At 41.4% G+C, this 18,356-nt stretch overlaps 1 protein-coding gene across 7 annotated transcripts in view; it reads right to left on the bottom strand.

Moving 5' to 3' along the window:
• The window catches only part of TBL1X (transducin beta like 1 X-linked), a 2,018,721-nt gene that overhangs the window by 331,413 nt on the left and 1,668,952 nt on the right, over positions 1–18,356 (bottom strand). For all 7 annotated transcript variants that reach the window (XM_044072565.1, XM_044072569.1, XM_044072563.1 and 4 more), the window contains one exon: positions 3,029–3,161. In XM_044072565.1, coding sequence (XP_043928500.1) covers positions 3,029–3,161 — 133 coding nt within the window. The remainder of the gene's footprint in view (positions 1–3,028; positions 3,162–18,356) is intronic.

Raw genomic sequence — 18,356 nt, 5'->3', positions numbered from 1 at the left:
CTGTTCTGGGGGGACGTGCTGGATGGCTCTTTTTTCTAGCAGCCACTGGATTTCCGCAGCTGCGGCCTCCCTCTGCTCGGGTGGGATGTTGGGGAGGTGTCTGGGATTGCGAGGGAAATGGGAGAAAGGGATCTGGTAACCTCTGGATATAATGCGAAGCACCAGCGGTTGGTCATGATGGACTGCTGCTAGGTGCTTCGAGAAGCACCCCCAACTGCCTCCAGAGTGGAGCAGTCGGGTAACCCTTCAGGGCTGTTGCGTGGGCCGGTCAGAGAACGGTTCTCTGGACGCAAAGTTCCTTGGGCCCCCTCTGCCTTTAGGGCGGCATCCACCCTGTCCTCCTCTGCCGCGGAAGGACTGGGGGTTCGGAGCGAAACGGGGCTGTTGCGACTTCCGGAACCACATCATCTTCTGTCCCTTTTGGTTCTTGGAAAAGGACCTCTGGGGAGCAGAGAAGTGGACTCCGAAGGCAGACAACGTCTTCCCGTCCTTCTCGCTCTGGACCAAGGTATCGCGATCTGTCGAAGGGTGGGCCAAGTATTTTGTCAGGTCTTTTTGGGACTGGCTCCACAGTGTCCGGCTCCTTCCACGCCCTGGTAGTGATAAGATCTAACAGGGGGTCAGCTGGTGGGGACACCCAAGAGGTAGACGGGCCTGTTTCAAATGCCTCCAGGAACACAGATTCGTCCGAGGTAGGCTTTGGGGCAGACCACCCCCCCAATCCTGAGCATCTCCATGATGTCTCCAAATGAGACATCCTCGGGGGGTGATCTTGGGGAACCTTCCCCTTCCTCCAAATCTGTGTCCTCAGCCAAGGACTCAAGGGAGTCCAAGTGCCTCCTCTTGCACTTGCGCTTGTGAGGAATCTCCTCGGGGGATTGTCCGAGGAGACCTCACCAGCGACGTCATGTTCCAATGGAATGACCTGGGACGTCGGAGCAGGTTGTCCCTGGGACTGGCTGATGGAAGTCGGACCCATCTGAGATGTTGTGCAGGGTGGAGCCGTAGCCAAGGCCGGGGATCTGGAATCCCTCGACAGTACCCTCTCCACTACGTCGAATGCCGAAGGAGAGCCACTCTCTCTCAGATCTGAGAGCAGACCCTCCTCGGATCTGACAGGTGGATCGGGGCCGGAGCCGACGTGGTCGGATCCGAAGGTCCAGTATGCTCCGACCTGGGCGGAGCCGAAGGCACACTGAGACCCTCGGATCCGAAGCTCAGCTCTCGGCTCCGAGAGTTCGGATCCGAAGAAAAGGGACCCGACAAAGTCGAGGGCATTGCCGGTGCCTAAGTACCTGATACTGTCGGCACCGACACCCCCCCGGCGCCGACGCTACCCGGCTCCGAAAACTCCGAACCCGGGAAGCGGGTCGGAGAAGGAGCAATTGGGGCAAAAAAGGTGTTGAACTCCCCCCCCCCGGAGGGGGGGGGGCAGGAGCACTCCCATCTGCAGCTGGGCCTGGAGGAATCTTCTCATCATCCGGTCCAAGTCTGCGTCCGTCAGGCTTCAGGTGGATCTGGATGAGGCCACCGAGGCGGGACGGGAGTGTCGCCTCGATGACCTCGATGGGGGCCGGGCCTCCTCCTCCTCCGGTCCCAGTGAAAAAGGAGGAGACCTGAGCAGAGGGGTGGAAGGCTCGGAAGTCCTGGAGGGAGAAGACCGCTTAGCCAGCAGGGCCGATGAAGAGGCCTCGGCCCGCCGCTTGTAGTGCTTCTCCTTCCGCTTCTCTTTCCTGGACTCCCTATCCTCCTGGCCCGAAGTGGGAGGGTGAGTCCCGGCCAGTGGAAGGGAGGCAGGAGTGGCAGTAGCCGCAGCCGCGGCAGGAGCCACCGTGGGACCGGAGGCCTAAGCCGAGTCTGGGGGGCAGCAGTCCCGCCAGAATCAGCTTAGTCCTCCGGTCCTTAAGTGCCCTGGGGTTGAACGCCGCACATATGGAGCAACCTGACGACAAGTGTCCAACCCCAAGGCACAACACGCACCAAGTGTGGCCATCCGCCGGGGAAAGCTTATGGCCACACTCGGTACACTTGGAAAAAACAGCTTTTGGGGCCTCCGACATACTGAAAGGGAAAACACACATGCTAGGCCCCAACACACTTCCTAACGCACTAATGAGGGTGGGGAAGGAAAACTATGAAGAAGATTAACAGGTAAAGTGAATGGGACCTGTACACAACACACGCACACTAAATTTACACAAAAAAAAGAGAGAAAAAAAAAAGGATAAAATTTTCTCACAAAAAGACGCTAAGCTTGGAACTCAGTGATCGAGCTGCTGGATGAAACCGCGGCAAACTAGATCTGAGGTCAGGTAGGGTTGGCAGGGGATTATGGGTAGGGGGGAGGAGCTTGGCACTCAGATCTATGCTGTTGGAAACTGCCGGCTCGGATCCAATATGGATCCGAAGACCCATAGGTTGATGCACAAATGAAGTTAACTACTTCAGATCAAACATTTTCCATTTCTTCTAGATGGTAGCTGAACACACATCATACAAGTAAGGAAATATGCAGGCTGTCTCTGCCCTAAGCAGTCTTCATCTGGTGTCAAAACATGTCAATGTTTGGTAACATGGCCTGAAATTCCATTACAGAGAACTGTCTGAAAGTTTCTAAGAATGTATTCCAAATGACAAAGCAAAATAAATTTGCTATATTAAGTATCATGCCAATTTTGAAAAACAGTTTGTCAGAGGAAATTATTAGCAAGTAAAAGAGTCATTCAGTCTACATCAGGGGTCTAAAACTAAGGTGACCATGATGACTGCATAAGGACTGGCACACTCAACTGAGGGTTACAATTTCCAAAATTAAAAGAAACACAGAAAATAAAACTTCCCTCACCCAGAATTATAGTGGTTTGAGGGCTGCTTCTGGCTTAATGGGCATGCATGTGAGATCCCTGATTTATATACTGCAGCTGCAGTTATGTTCTCTGACAACAGCCTACTATGCTTCAAACAGTATGCAAGTTTTAAGAACATGACAGAAAGCTCTGAAATGTATATGAAATTAGTCCATGCTTACCCTGAAGCTAGTAAGTCACTGACTGGATTCCAGGCACAAATGAAAACTTCAGATTCATGACCCCGTAGGACTGTAGCCTTGCTGGAAGGAATCTCAACTTCTCCATCGATTTCCATGGCCACTGAATGATTAGCTGCACAGTTAATTAACACAGTTACAGATGCAGTACTTGTAAGTATTTCAACCCTTTTTGAAACTATTACTAATTAAATTACATAAGCAGTGACAGGGCAGCTATACAATTAATATGAACAGATGTGCCAAATGCTTGAAAGTGGTCTTTTAACTAATGCTTAAAAGTGCCATACAATAATAAAGTAACATTTTTCACCTAAACAATGAAGGCACATATACTTAAATGAAAGGCTGAAAAATCTAAACCAAGTTTTTCTCCAGTATAAGTTTCAGTTGTTTAGGAGTTACTGGGCATTGACATGCTGTTTTACAGGACTAAAAAAAGGAGCAGATACCTGGTGAATAATATGCATTAACTTTCACTGGAGGCATTTCTTGTCTGTTCCTCTCATAGCAAAGTACAGTAAAAAAAAACAAAAAAAAAACAAAAAAACAAAACCTGAAGACCAAGATAACGGCCCATCCAGAATTCACTAAAATAAACTGAAATATTTGAATTAAACCTCTTGACTGAAAATTTACCACAACACAAAACAGCGTGTTTACATGTAATTTTCCAAAGAAGAAGAAGAATAAACTGACCACCAGGGCTGTAGTTCAAACGTTTAATAAAACCTTGGCAAGCACTTTCATTTATAACACACTTCTTCAGACTATAAAACTCTACAAATAAACAGCTTAAATAGTTTAGACAAAAGAAGGTTTAGCACCTACTATGTTCCTTATTTTCTCATCTGTCATTAAAACTGGCCAATTACGTTTCACTATCTCACATACTACAGAGACATCATTTAGCTAATAATCAAATTACCAAGTGACAAAATCAATAAAAATATCACCATGGCAACCTTAACAGCTTAATGAACCAATCTACGGTTCTTCAGCTAGAGCTCAAGTGGAACATTATAATTAATCCCAAAGCCCCTGTCTACTTGCAAAGTCACTATCCATTTCAGCTCCTTATTCTCAATTTTATCAGTCATACTGCCCCCTCTAGCATTTTCATAAACCGAACGTAATACCATAAACACAAAAGAATGTCCCATAAACTGTTTTGTGTGTTTATTCAAGGCATTCGTCCTAACATCTCTCCTTATATGTGTTCAAGTATCCTAAGTCTACGTCCCGTCATTCCAACATAGAAACAGGAGCATTTCTGACAAGTGGCTATATAAATTAAGCTGTGACTCTTACAATCTGCATAAAAATTAGTATGATACTTAATATCTGTAGTGGGGTGAACAAAAAAGTCTTTACCTGAAATAAATGCACATGCTTTGCATGATCTACATGGATGGCTCCCAGTTCTATCCGACTGTTGGGCTATCTTATTACTATTATAACCAAGTTTCTGCTTCAAAGATGGGTCATTTTTGAAGACAAAAGAAGGTTTAGCACCTATGTTCCTTATTTTCTCATCTGTCATTAAAACCGGCCAATTACGTTTCACTATCTCACATACTATAGAGACATCATTTAAATAGGTTAAATTAATTCTAAATTTAGATTCAGTTGGATTAACATGTCTACCATTGGTAAGTAGGCCCCTAAAAAAATGTGGTCTACCCATGTTCTCCCTCAAATCTCTCACCTGTGTCAACATACTATCTCCTGCTTAGCATAACCTCTATCCAGAATATCGTTGGCTAACACCTGAAAAGCTTTTTCTATTTCATTTGTGCCCATATACAGTCTTGCCACTCATAAAAATTGATCCTTAATACAATTCTTATAAACATATGGGGGATGCATGCTGGCCTGATGCAGTTTATTGGTGTTCCTGCATGACTTCTTAAACATTTCAGTGTTAAAGTTGCCATATTGATCTTTACAAATACTAACATCTACAAAGTCAGTTTTACTATCTAAACAATTAGCTGTAAACTTCAAAAAATCTGTACTACTGTTAATATAATCTAGGAAACCATTCAAATATTCTAATTTACCATTCCATAAAAGAAACACGTCATCAACAAATATTTTATAATAAACAATGTTCTTACAATACATAACATTCATAAAAACATGTTAATTCTCCCATGTAGATCATGCAAAGCTTGTGCATTTATTTCAGGTAAAGACTTTTTTGTTCACTCCACTACAGGTATTAAGTATCATACTATTTTTTATACAAATTGTAAAAGTCACAATTTAATTTATGTAGCCACCTGTCAACATCCTGTTTCTATGCTGGAATGATGGGGTGTACACTTAAGGATAGGATACTTGAACATTTACGTGATATAAGGAGAGATGTTAGTACGAATGCCTTGAATCAACATATAAAACAGTTTATGGGACATTCTTTTGTGATTATGGTATTATGTTCGTTTATGAGAATGTTAGAGGGGGCAGTATGACTGATAGAATTGAGAATGAGGAGCTGAAATGTATAGTGACTTTGCAGGCAGATAGGGGCTTTGGGATTAATGACAATGTTCCACTTAAGCCCTAGCTGAAGAACCGTAGATTGGTTCATTAAGCTTTTAAGGTTGCCATGGTGATATTTTTATTGATTGTCAATTGGTAATTTGATTATTAGCTAAATTATTTAAAGCTGGTTGCTTTTAGAGTTTTATGGTCTAAAGAAATGTGCTATACACAAAAGCGCTTACCAAGGTTTTATCAAACATTTAACTACAGCCCCAGTGGTCAGTTTTTTTATTCTTCTTTGGATATTTACATTTTGTTGTGGAGTAGTCTGACTGGTTACTGTGGTGCATATCCTTCAGACATGTTTACATGTAATTTTGCCGTACAATAATCCCTGTTGTAATCCATCTATAACTGATCTCCACACAACCTTATTAATATACAACACCCCTTCTAGCAGTCTCACTCTGAGGTTGCACAACGTTGGTGTAAAAGAAAGTACACCGGTGCTGATACAAAATCAAATATTTCTGCATTCTTCCAAAGTTGCAACCCTGGTGTAAGAATATATTAGTACTCAGGGTGGAGACAGGGGGACTTATTTCTGTGCCAGACCATTTTAGGCAACAATTTTCTGTCATTTACTTTCAGTAAAATGGCATTCAACTGGTGGATCTGATAAGGACCTGCTTAGCTGGTTCACCATGGAATTTTCTGGTGCTTGTATATAATTTGTCTTCTGTGTCAGTTTGAAATATCATACCCTCTCAACCTCTTTAGACAAAAAAATCTGGACAAAATCAAAAATAATGGGGACACATTTTAAATATTGCTCTTATAAACTTAAAAGTTGCTAGAATAAAATGTATTTGTTTTACCATGTATTTTCTGAAGGATATGAAGTCTGAAACTCAAATGACTGTCATTTAGTGAATTCAATTCCTCACTGATTTGCTACAAGAATCCAGAAAACCACAAATTTTATGAACAGACCAAAAATATGAAGCAAAAATCTAGACAGTTGAGAGGTATAGTTTGATTTCCAAGACCTTTTCCCAAGTCTGCATTTCTAACCTGCAATTGCTAGAAGAACATAGCCCCCTTGTTTGTTCACATAACACATGACTATGGTGTCTGTCTGTTATGACAATTCACAGTCCCAGGTTTCCAGAATGTCCAGAAAGCTTTGACAGCTTACATGATATTCATCATCTCTTATGTTTATGTGCAGTTTCTCCTCACTGACATTCTGGATGCCCTACACTTTCAGGTCTGATGTGTGCTTACCTCATGTCCAAAGCATCCATCAATAAGGTTTAAACGGCCTAACCTGGGTCTTCCACACATGTTTATTAATTGACTAAGTGAGTAAGTAAACTGGTCTGAGGACCCTTTTCAGCCATGAAATGGAACAAGCATGCAAAAATAATGCAGTATGCAAATAACACAACAGTAGTACCATACAAAAGAACAGCAGATAGTGTTAAGTCAAAGTGATAAAATGCAGAAATTATACAATATGCCTGAATAAATAAATAACAAGACCAAGAAATACTTATTGCCTACAAGAGGTCCCACTCAATCTAGCTTAAACTTTAGTTTTGAACACCTTTATTAAATTGTCACTTAAGACACAGGCAAACATAAATTTATATTAAAGAAAATAAACTATATTAACATATTCCCAAGTTGCAGACATTACATATCACATTTACTCTTTTGTGTTGCAGACATTACATATCACATTTATTCTTTTGTGTAATTATCAACAATCTAGCATAACAAATTGTTCATTTCCTGCCTTCCCTTAAACCTCACTCCTCCTCCAAAACATTATTCCACATAAATTGTTCCCACAATTCCCATTTTAATATAGAATTTGCTGCTATCATTTTCTAAAGATCCCACTTACAGTTCTTTTATCACCGTTACAATACAGTTAGTTTAGACTTTACTTTCCATTTCTAGTACTGCTTTTTAGCAGTTACCAGAATTAAACTTAACAAGGCCTATGTGTAGACAATTCAGATCCTGTAACCCAGCTCAAAAAATAATTTCCTTAGTTATACCCATTTGCTCACCCAATATTTTGGATGGAGTACTCTGTAGGGAATTATTAAAGTCTGACAGTTCATTACACTCACAAAACATATCTTCCCAGTTACTTTTTTCTTCCCTGTCACACCTCTAACATTTGGCATCTACCTGAAGAAAATGTCATTAGAGTATGCTTGGTGTATAAAAATACCTATGGAAAGGCTTACCAAGAGAAATCCTAAATGCTTTAGACATTCTTGCATATCTGGGAGCCATACATATTTCCTCCCATTGTTTTCTTGTGGATTGCTTATCCAATCTCTCGTCCCAATTTTCTTCTAACTTTCTCTGATTGATTCCAATAGTCATAATGCAACATTTTATATGCCATACTAATTATCCCTTTTTTAACAGCAGCTTCTATTACAGATTCAACTAAAAATTCTAATAGAGCAGGTCTTTCACTTAGGATTCCCCATCCCTTTCTCTTTGCCTATAATCTGATATCAATTTCTAACAGGGAAGTTGGTCTCCAGCCTGCAGTCCAAATGCCTTCTTGGCCTCTTCCCATTCTATAACCTTTCCCTTCCTAGCTATTTGCTCCCAATATACTTGCACCTTTGCCATTTTCCAGTAAATTTCAGCCCCCCCCCCTTGCATATTCCCTGTAACCCTAATTGCAGTCATCACTATCAGCAAAATCTCCTTTCTCCATTCCTGTTATGGCTTAGTTCTTAGATTACTTTCTGCTACCTTATGAATAGAATATTCTGCATGGCTGTTATTCTCCTTAAGGATCTGCAACCACAATCCCAATCTCTCATTTCTTGAACTTCTCCCTGTTTCATCAACATCATCCCTTTCTACTTTGAATTATAGCTTTCTGCTTGTGTTATAAATATGAGCCTTAACTGTGCAGTCCTAAAATATCCCTTCAAATCAGGTAATCCTAAACCACCTTGTTCTATTGGAAGGATCAGCTTAACTCATTTGACTTTTGCCCGTTCCCCCTCGCAGATAAAATCCTTCAAAACTCTTATTAATTATGGGCCACAACTTCTCCTCTGGTTGACAAAAAATATGCCTGACCTGTATATAAAACGAAAGGGACTAAAAATATTTTCACTCCTTGTACCTTGCAAGCCATATTCAAAAACAAAAGGTCCAATTTTCTCAGTTTAGTCTCTTCCAACAAATCCTTAGATGCCATAACATAATCTTTTTCAATTTACACTTCTAAATACTTAATTTTAGGGTAACACTGAACCAATTCAAGTGTGTGTGTGTGTGTGTGTGTGTGTGGGGGGGGGGGGGTACATATTTTACAGGTATAGCCTTTGTTTTTATCTTTGGTAGTTTTATACCCCAAAAAGACCTGAAGCGGTCTCAAAATGTTTCAAAACACTGAGATGTTATTTTCTGGTTTTATTAAGTACAAAACAATACTACCTAAAAAAGTCCTCACTTTTCTTGGTTATCATACAAATTATATTGCTGAATTTCTGAGTCCCTCATTTTCTTTTTAGATTCATAGATTCATAGATTAGATTCATAGATTAGTACTAGGCTAACTGCCCTTGCAAGCCATTTTAAGCCTAGCCAATTATCCCTTTTGAGACTCAAACCCTGCACCTTGTGTTTGTAAGGCAAACACCTTATTCATTAGGCCACCCTCCCAATGGATCTAAATATAATGCAAATAACAAAGGGGAAAGAGGGCACCCTCTGCCTGGTTCCTCTGTAAAGTAACAAATCATCAGATAGGAGCACTCCCACTTTAATTGCTTGCCTCCAAGCTGTCAAATCTCCTCCCAATTACCCTTATTATTTTTATCAGGGAATGCAAATTCTTCCATTGCCTTAATCATAAAATCATCAGATTACTCTTTTAAATGCTTTCTTTGCCTCAAGACCCATCAGTGGTATTTTCTTACATTCTACTTCCCTCTGTCTCATCATTGTTCCATTAATGTTGTCAAATGTTTGCCTCCCCTCCACAAAACCAGACTGATCCACATCTATCAATTTTGGCAACACCTTTGCCATTTTTTTAGCTATTATGGACATAAAAACGTTATGATCATGGTTTAAAATTGAAATGGGACTATATGAAGCTGGGTCTGATGGGTCTTTATCATCTCCAGGTATTACAGCCACCACACCTTTATTACATGCCACCATTTTTATCTCATCTCCTCCTATCATAACTGTTAATTCTGGATCTTCATCTACCTCTAACCTTAGCATACTTAAGTGTTCCATATATATTTCTATTTGTTTCTATCTCAATTTCAACATTTATTTGCTTTACAGAAATTTTCGTAACATTTCTGAAACATCTGTAATACCTCTATGGGACATCTGGTTATTTTTCTTGTTATAGGCTTCCTAAGTTTGGTAACAACCCTTTCTACTTTCTGTTGCCCAAGTTGTGCTAAAAGTTTGTGTGCTCTGCAGTTATCAAGAAACAGCAAAACACCAATCTTTCTAAACTCATGCATATTATTCAGATACCTCCTTGTTTTCTCTAGCACTCGGCAGTTGCTCCACTTCTTATTCTGTGAGATTTCCCTTATCCTGCAATACAATAATAACCTTCGTGGGTCCCTTTAAAAAAACTCCTGTTATTCTTAACTGTAGCTTTTTCTTTTATTTCTACCCTATTTTTAAACTCCACTTTCAATTTATCCCACTCACTAGCTATAGGTTCATAGGTTCGTACTAGGCTATCTGCCCTAGGGCATTTATAAGCCTAGCCAGAGTGTATGTGGCTTACACCACCCCTTAGGATGAGAATACTACGCCCTTTTAGGGTTTAGTTTACTATGTCTCTGTCTAGTAGTGACAAAGAGATGACCCCCGGGGTAAACCTACGATCTCCCATCCACTCGTTGAGATTTCTCTTGAAAAGAGTCAGTGAGGGGCTCTGCCTAACATGGACTGGGATTCTGTTCCAGAGTGTAGGGAGCCTCTGGGTTATGAATCTGTCCCTCCAGCACATTCTATTTATTTCTGTGTTGAGGTTTAAGTCACTTGTTCTCGTGGCTCTGATGGATTTGGATTTTCTGAGGTGGAGCATGTCCATTAATTCAGGACTGGACATGGCCTTGTACGTCAGGCACAGATCACATCTGAGTAGGCGGTATGCGACTGAATAGAGCTGGAGTTTTTTCAGTCGGGCAGCATATGACATATGTTTAAGACCCTTTATCCTCTTGGTGAAGAACTTTTGGGGTCTTTCCAACTGCTGCAGGTGTCGGGTGAGATACATCCCAAATGAGGCATTGTACTCAATCATTGGCCTGATAAGAGAAGAGTACAGGGGCACAATGACCTCTCTTGATCTAGATGTGAAACCCTTCATGATAAGGTGGGCAATATAGAAGGTCTTCCTAACCACTTTGGCAATATGAGTGTCAAATGAGAGGTTACTGTCAACCTGGGTCCCTAGGTCCCTGATTACCTCTTCCGTACTTAATGGATTACCGCCTATGTGGTAATTTGTCGGTACCTTGTTTTTCCCAAAGGGTATGACTATACATTTTTGGCGTTTAGCTTAAGGCCATGGCTCTGGCACCAATTATCCGTTTCTATGAGGCCTCTCTGAAGGATGTTTGTGTCTGCTGGAGTATCAATTATGGCCCAGTTTGCAGTCATCTGCGAACTTTGTCAGCCACAATCCTCCTATGTTTGCCTGTACCTCGGAAAAATAAATGCCGAACAAGAGGGGTCCCAGGACTGAGCCCTGTGGGACACCGCTTGTGACTGGCTTAGAGTCTGACATAGCCCCAGCAACTCTGACCCTGTGGGTTCTGTCCTTGAGCCAGTTTGCAACCCATCTTGTGACATATGGGTTTACATTTAAGCTGGTGAGTTTGTCTATGATGCCCGAGTGGGGTATTGTGTCAAAGGCTTTTGCAAGGTCAAGGTAGGCTGTGTGAACTGCCTTACCCTCATCAATGGCCTTAGTGACTGTTTCAAAAAAGTCGACCAAGTTCAGAAGGCAGGATCTGCCCTTGACAAAGCCAAATTGGGTAGGATCCAATGTCTGTAGGTCCCCAATGTCTTTGTTTATGAGTTCCATAATGATCCTCTCCATAGCTTTGCAGACCAGGCTCGTCAGGCTTATGGGGCGGTAATTTCCAGGGTCCGTAGAAGCACCGCCTTTGTGAAGTGGGACCACTGTTGCCGTATGCCACTCTTTGGGTACGTATCCTGTGGTAAGGCTAAGATTAAACAGCAGCCTTATGTGTGGGTTTAGTTCCTCTTGGAGTTCATGTAGCACACAGCCGGGGACACCATCCGGTCCCATTGATGCTGTGTTTTTAGCTTTAGAGAGGGCTCTCACCTGGGCATCTGAGATGTTAGGGAGGCTACATTCTGGTGGGATAGTTATTTCTCCTTTTGGGGGGGGGGAGAAATTTGCACTGAACCTGTCTGCCAGAATGTTGGCAATGTCAGTGGGTTCAGTGTATTTTGTGTCATTTTGGACTAACTCTGAGCATATCTGGGAGTTTCCACCCAGGTTTCTAACATAGCTAAAGAAGGCCTTGTGATTGTCTTTTGTGTCATTTGCGATTTTTCTCTCAAAGTTGGCCTTGGATGATTTTATGAGTGATCGTAGTTTTTTGCTAGTACTGATCAGAGATGCCTTTCCTTTTAGGGATTTTGCTCTGTCATGTAGTAGCTTCCTCCTTCTGTTGTAAAGTTTGTTTATGGCTGGGGTTCACCAGACTGGTCGCCTGCCTTTGGGGGAATGGGTCTTGGTTTTATTTGGGATTGCATGATCCATGCATTCTTGAAGGTGCCCATAGAAGGCATTTGCAAGGGATTCAGCAGTGTGGGTTGTGGTTTCCACTGGCCCAGGGGCCTTGAAAGATACCACTTCAGTCTTAAGAAGTGTGAAGTTTGCTTTTGAGAAGTTCTTCACTGTGGTCTTTTGTGCAGGGGGTGGGGGCGGGATGTGGATTTCCAGTGAGATTAATTTATGGTCTGATCTTACCAAAGAGGGATGTACTTCGGTGTGGAGCATTTTGTCCCCATGTTTGTGATGATCAGGTCTAGTATATTGTCTCCTCTTGTGGGAATGGTGACTAGTTGTTCCATTGCATTTGAGTTTATGAATTCTAAGAACCTTTGGGCTAGAGTGTTGGGGCTTGAGTAATGTTCCCAGTCTATGTCTGGGTAGTTGAAGTCTCCCAAAATGATGGTATTTGGAGAGACATTCATACTCTCCAGTGTCTTCAGGAAGGCTGTGTGGGGTTCCTGAGTTTGAGAGGGTGGTCTGTAGCATGCTACAAACTGTAAGGCAGTTTTGCCTATGGTTAGTTGCACCTGGATAGTCTCCGATGCTTCGTGCGTTGCCACTAACCTGGAGGTGTGGGTATCTTTGATGAAAATGGATACTCCCCCTCCTTTTGTGGTTCTGTCCATGTTTTGGGGCCGGAAAGCATGATATGAGGTAAAACCTGATAGTGCTGGGGTGCTCTCAGGAGCCTTGAACCAGGTTTCAGTCACTGCACAGACATCGATGTTCTCCATACTGAGAAGGGCTTTGAGGGCGTGCATCTTGAGGTTTAGACTTCTGGCATTGAGCAGCATTACCCTTAGTTTTTTTCCACTTGTGTTTTCTAGGGAGGTAGGTTTGTCATTTGAGCCTTGCCTAAAAAGGCACTATGGGGGTGGCAAGAGCCTTGGCCAATATCCGTAAGCCCAGGGGTGACAGGTGCAAACCATCCCTTGCGAAGCAGTGTGGCTTGTCAAGCATGTCATCCCAAGCAGACAGACACTGGATCCCCTTAGAATGACACCAGTAATTAAGCCAATTGTTAAAACTGATCATTTTGTCTTTGTACTGTGGCATCATTCTTGGTGAGGGTAAGATGCTGCTCAGGGTCAGGGTCATACCGGTCTGGGCTACATAATCAGAGAGCTCCTCTATATCTCTTTTCATGTAGTCCAGGGAGGTACGTCTCAGGTCGTTTACACCTGCATGTACAATGACTGAGTCATATTTGTACTTGCTGTGGAGTGACCTGAGTGCTTGTGTTATGTGGCGGATTCTAGCTCCCGACAGGCAGCTTACTGTGACCCTCTCCTTGTTCAGTCTGGTGAGCGGGACGTCAGTGTGCCTGACTATGGAGTCACCTATTACAAGTGTGTCTGGCATGTTGTTTGGCCTTAAGGGCTGTGACTGTTTAGCACACTGACTTTGTGAACTATGTGTTGCATTTGCTATGTCTTGAGGTGGTGGTTGCTTGGGTGTCTGCTTTGGAGGCCTCTGTTGTTTTGGTAGATTTTAATCAGCGCCTCAGTATGTTTTGTGTGTTTATGTGTTTGGTTTGCAGTTGTGATAGTTCTATGTGAGACTGGATTTGTGGTGTGCGTGGTTACCTTCTCCTCCTGACTGGTCTTGCCAGTACTGAATTGAGAGAGCTCAGCCTCCAGTTTGGCTATATAGTTGCATCTCTCGCATATATTTGTATTTGTTGGGAGGAGGAGAGGGTTGTCTGTGTACATGAGGCATTTGTAACATTGCCTCAAGATTCCCAGATTCACCAGCTGAACAGGAGAGGATGCTAGCAACTGACCCTTCGACATGCTAGAAATAGTGAAAAAGATTGCTGTGTAACTGAGTCAGAAAGGACCTATAGGGAAATGGATCTATCTTACTACGTCGACAAGTCAAAACGCCGACAACAAAATCACCGACACCACATAACCGACATTTCACAAACACGAAACCTCACATGCCCGACACACCATAATCCCGACAAGCAACAAACAAAACAAATCCCCGGTCCAAAAAGCACACACACAACACAAGCACACCAAAATCCTTACAAACCAACACTAAACCTCACATACACAACTACCTACAACCTTAACCCAAACCCTAACCCTAAGGTCCGCCACTATCGCGACACTCACCTAACCCGCCCCTAACCCTAACTCACTTAACCGCTAACCCACAAACTATCACAGTCGCACACTTACCTAGCCCGCCTCTAACCCTAACTCACTTAACCCGCCCTAACCCACAAACTATCACAGTCGCACACTTACCTAGCCAGCCTCTAACCCTAACTCACTTAACCCCCTAACCCACAAACTATCACAGTCGCACACTTACCTAGCCCGCGCACTAACCCTAACTCACTTAACCCGCCCCTAACCCACAAACTATCACAGTCGCACACTTACCTTACTCGCACCCTAACGTCCGTCACTACCGCATACATACACAGCCTTTTCCCATGTCGATGTTCTCAGCGTCGGGGTTTTGATCCGTCGGTCTTCTCCGTTTTCGATCTTCTGGCGTCGGTGTTCTCGCTGTCGGCGTTCTGACTTGTCGACGTAGTAAGATAGACCCAGGGAAATGGGTACTCAACAGAATTTAGGTGAATGAAGTACTTTTCGTTTGTTTAAGAGTGCTTTACCTGTATACAAAATGCTTTAGGAGCAAGTGCTGAGCTTTTCAGACAGAGTATAGGCTGTTTAGATTGCAAGTAGAACAGTTCTAAGGGAAAAATTGAAGAGCAGACTTGGCGGAGCCAGAAAAAGTTTAACCGGCGCTACCGCGCAAAGCCATGCAAAGGCGGATTTTAAGCAGTGAACTACAAAAGAGCTAGGAATGGTCCCAAACAACCAATTACTAACAGCTTCTTGTGCTGAGGTCACTTCCCCCAAGGATAGGTAGGCTGCTCAAGGCTCCCCACTCCCACTGGTGAGCAAAGAAACTTCCTTTTATCCAAGTAAGGTAATGGACAACACAGGAACTACACCACAGCCCAGAATACAGCAATGCCTGTATACTGGTCTAAACTAGTCGAAAAAGGCGGGAAAACAAGGATTTATTTTTTGTTTTTTTTTGCAGAATTACACAGAAAATGCAGTGACAGTGATAAATTAGTTACACAGGCTAGCACACTTTAGTGGGCAGCCTCCACAGTTCAATTAAACAAACAAACAAGCAAACTTTCGACTAAATTCGACTAAATGTAACTTTAAGTGCAATTTTTAAAATAAATGCAGTAATCAGTAAAAAAACAGTTCAGGCTAGTTTAAAGTAAGCAGCAGAAGCTATTTTCAGTGAAAAAAAGCAAAGATACTTAAATCCAGAAAGTAGTCGCTTTTTCGAGTTCCTTGCTGCTAGGACCACTCTGTAAACCCATGTGGAGCTTGTCTGAGCAGTATAGCCAGAAAAAAACACCCAGAGGCGGATTTTAAGCAGTGAACTACAAAAGAGCTAGGAATGGTCCCAAACAACCAATTACTAACAGCTTCTTGTGCTGAGGTCACTTCCCCCAAGGATAGGTAGGCTGCTCAAGGCTGTCAGCAAAGAAACTTCCTTTTATCCAAGTAAGGTAATGGACAACACAGGAACTACACCACAGCCCAGAATACAGCAATGCCTGTATACTGGTCTAAACTAGTCGAAAAAGGCGGGAAAACAAGGATTATTTTTTTGTTTTTTTGTTTTTTTTGCAGCAATACACAGAAAATGCAGAGACAGTGATAAATTAGTTACACAGGCTAGCACACTTTAGCGTCTAAAGACATTTCTATATTCCCTAACAACTCTCAAATAATTTCCATTACCCATTCCTTAAATTCCTCTCTTTCACAGAGATGAGGAAGTGCTATTGTCTCATTTTTACTTAACTACCTTGCATTTTATTTTAGTTATTATTGGTGCATTACCTGAAATAGTTATTAGATTGTGTTGAAGCTTTCAATTAGATGAACATGTTCCAGTGAAATATAATTTTTGTCTAGTGTAGGCCACTCATTGTACCTTGGGGAAATGTACGCATTCATATTCAAATAAATATATAGAATATCTAGATGTCTTTATAGAAAGAGTGTTGTATAATTACATTAATACTGGTGTGTATAGGAAAACTTGCCAAAAGAACACCTTACTGCATAGACGAAGCATGCATCCCCCTTACATATTTAGGAATATTATAAGGGGACAGGGCATGAGGATTTCACGCCTGAATGCGACCGAGACAGGTTACAAACATGAATTGGCTGATTTTAAGAAAAGGTTAATAGACAGGGGCTACACCACTGTAGAAATTGGGAGAAATCTATCTGATTTGGATAGCGTAAGAGCAGATAGAGCTGCCTCTTATTTTTCTGATAAAGCAACATCTAATAATATAATAAGACCAAAATCTCAAGATATCAGAATACCCATGTATTACACCATTGAGAATGGAGTTATTTATGACATCATTAATAACCATTGGAAATTTCTTACATCCAATGATGAAATCAGAAGCATAGTAGGTGAGAGACCTAAGTTCAGATATAAGAATAAATTAAACCTTAAAAGGATATTATGTCAGAATATACATAGGTCTACTAACAATAGTATAATAGGAACTATTCCATGTGGCCAATGTAACTACTGTAATTACATTAATACAAATGGATGCTTTATACATCCAGATCCTGGTAAATATCACAGATTTAAAGTACGAGCTAGTTGTGATACAGCAAATATAGTTTATTTAGCTGAATGTAGAATATGTGCATCATTCTACATTGGGAAAACCAATAGAATGTTTCGCACTAGGATTAGGGAGCACTTATATGCCATCACGATACAATATGTTAAAAATGCTTTAGCAAAACATGTCATGACATCGGGGGAACACCATACTTTCACATTCATGGCTATAGATAATATTCTCCCCACTATTAGGCAAGGTGATATTAGAAATGGAACGGAAAAGAAGGAAGTTGCCTGGATACTTAAATTTCGAGCTGATAGAGGCAAGGGATTAAATTTAAGAACTTCGATTAAACCAGTTTTAAAAGCTAGAAGATAGGTATATGAGATGTATACTCTTATGGATTTATGCTAGCATATTTTATTTGTGCACTGAATATTAATTCATATTTTATGTTGAAAATCAATACAGTTTTAATTAGCTAAGACTATTTTTAGATATCATTATTAATATTTTTGAATGGATTTTTTATGTTTTTCATGTACCTACTTTCTATTAATAATGTAGACACTTTATTCAGGTATGTCTAGGTTTCAACACAGTTATTGTTGTATATTTATATTATTTAGATGAACCCTATTCATATACTGAGATGGTCTCTATATATATTTGGATATATTCTACGCATTTTAATGCTACAAGCAGATTGTGAGATACATACATATATATATATATATATATATATATATATATATATATATATAAAATGAATTTTAGGAGGTCGCATTTTTATTTAGATGAGACATGTTTTGCTTATTTAGTGTTTTTTATGCTTTAATACTGTTTATACCTTTAATTCCAAACAAGAGTGTGATGCCATAATTATTCAAAGATTATTTAAGAATCAATTAGCAACAGGGTGTGTTATGGTCTGAAGAAGCATTTGTGAAAGCGCTCACCATCTGTGTACACCAATAAAGTCGTGTTGTTTTTAGTACGAAGTTATACGTTTTTTTATAATACGCTATATGTGAGTGCATGGTTGCCTCTGCCTATACTGTGTTATTTAATTTATTTATTTATTCATTTATTCTTTGTTGACCTGGTTTAATCCATCTACACTAGTAGCATCTTTTCAGGGGATACAGAGGTAGTATTTAAACTACTAAGGAGAATTTGGCTAGGACATCAAGGAGCTTTCCTTACTTTTGGTAGTCGGGGAAGGATTTGTGTGTTACACATCCTGACTTTCTGTTTCCTGTCCAGGCGCAGAGGCAGCCAGGAGGAACATGAAGAAAATATGGCTGATTCAGCTTTGG

This window comes from Protopterus annectens, chromosome 5.part0 (assembly GCF_019279795.1).
Source record: "Protopterus annectens isolate FY-2018-M chromosome 5.part0, PAN1.0, whole genome shotgun sequence".
Lineage (NCBI taxonomy): Eukaryota > Metazoa > Chordata > Ceratodontiformes > Protopteridae > Protopterus > Protopterus annectens.
This window is presented reverse-complemented; position numbering and strand designations above follow the sequence as displayed.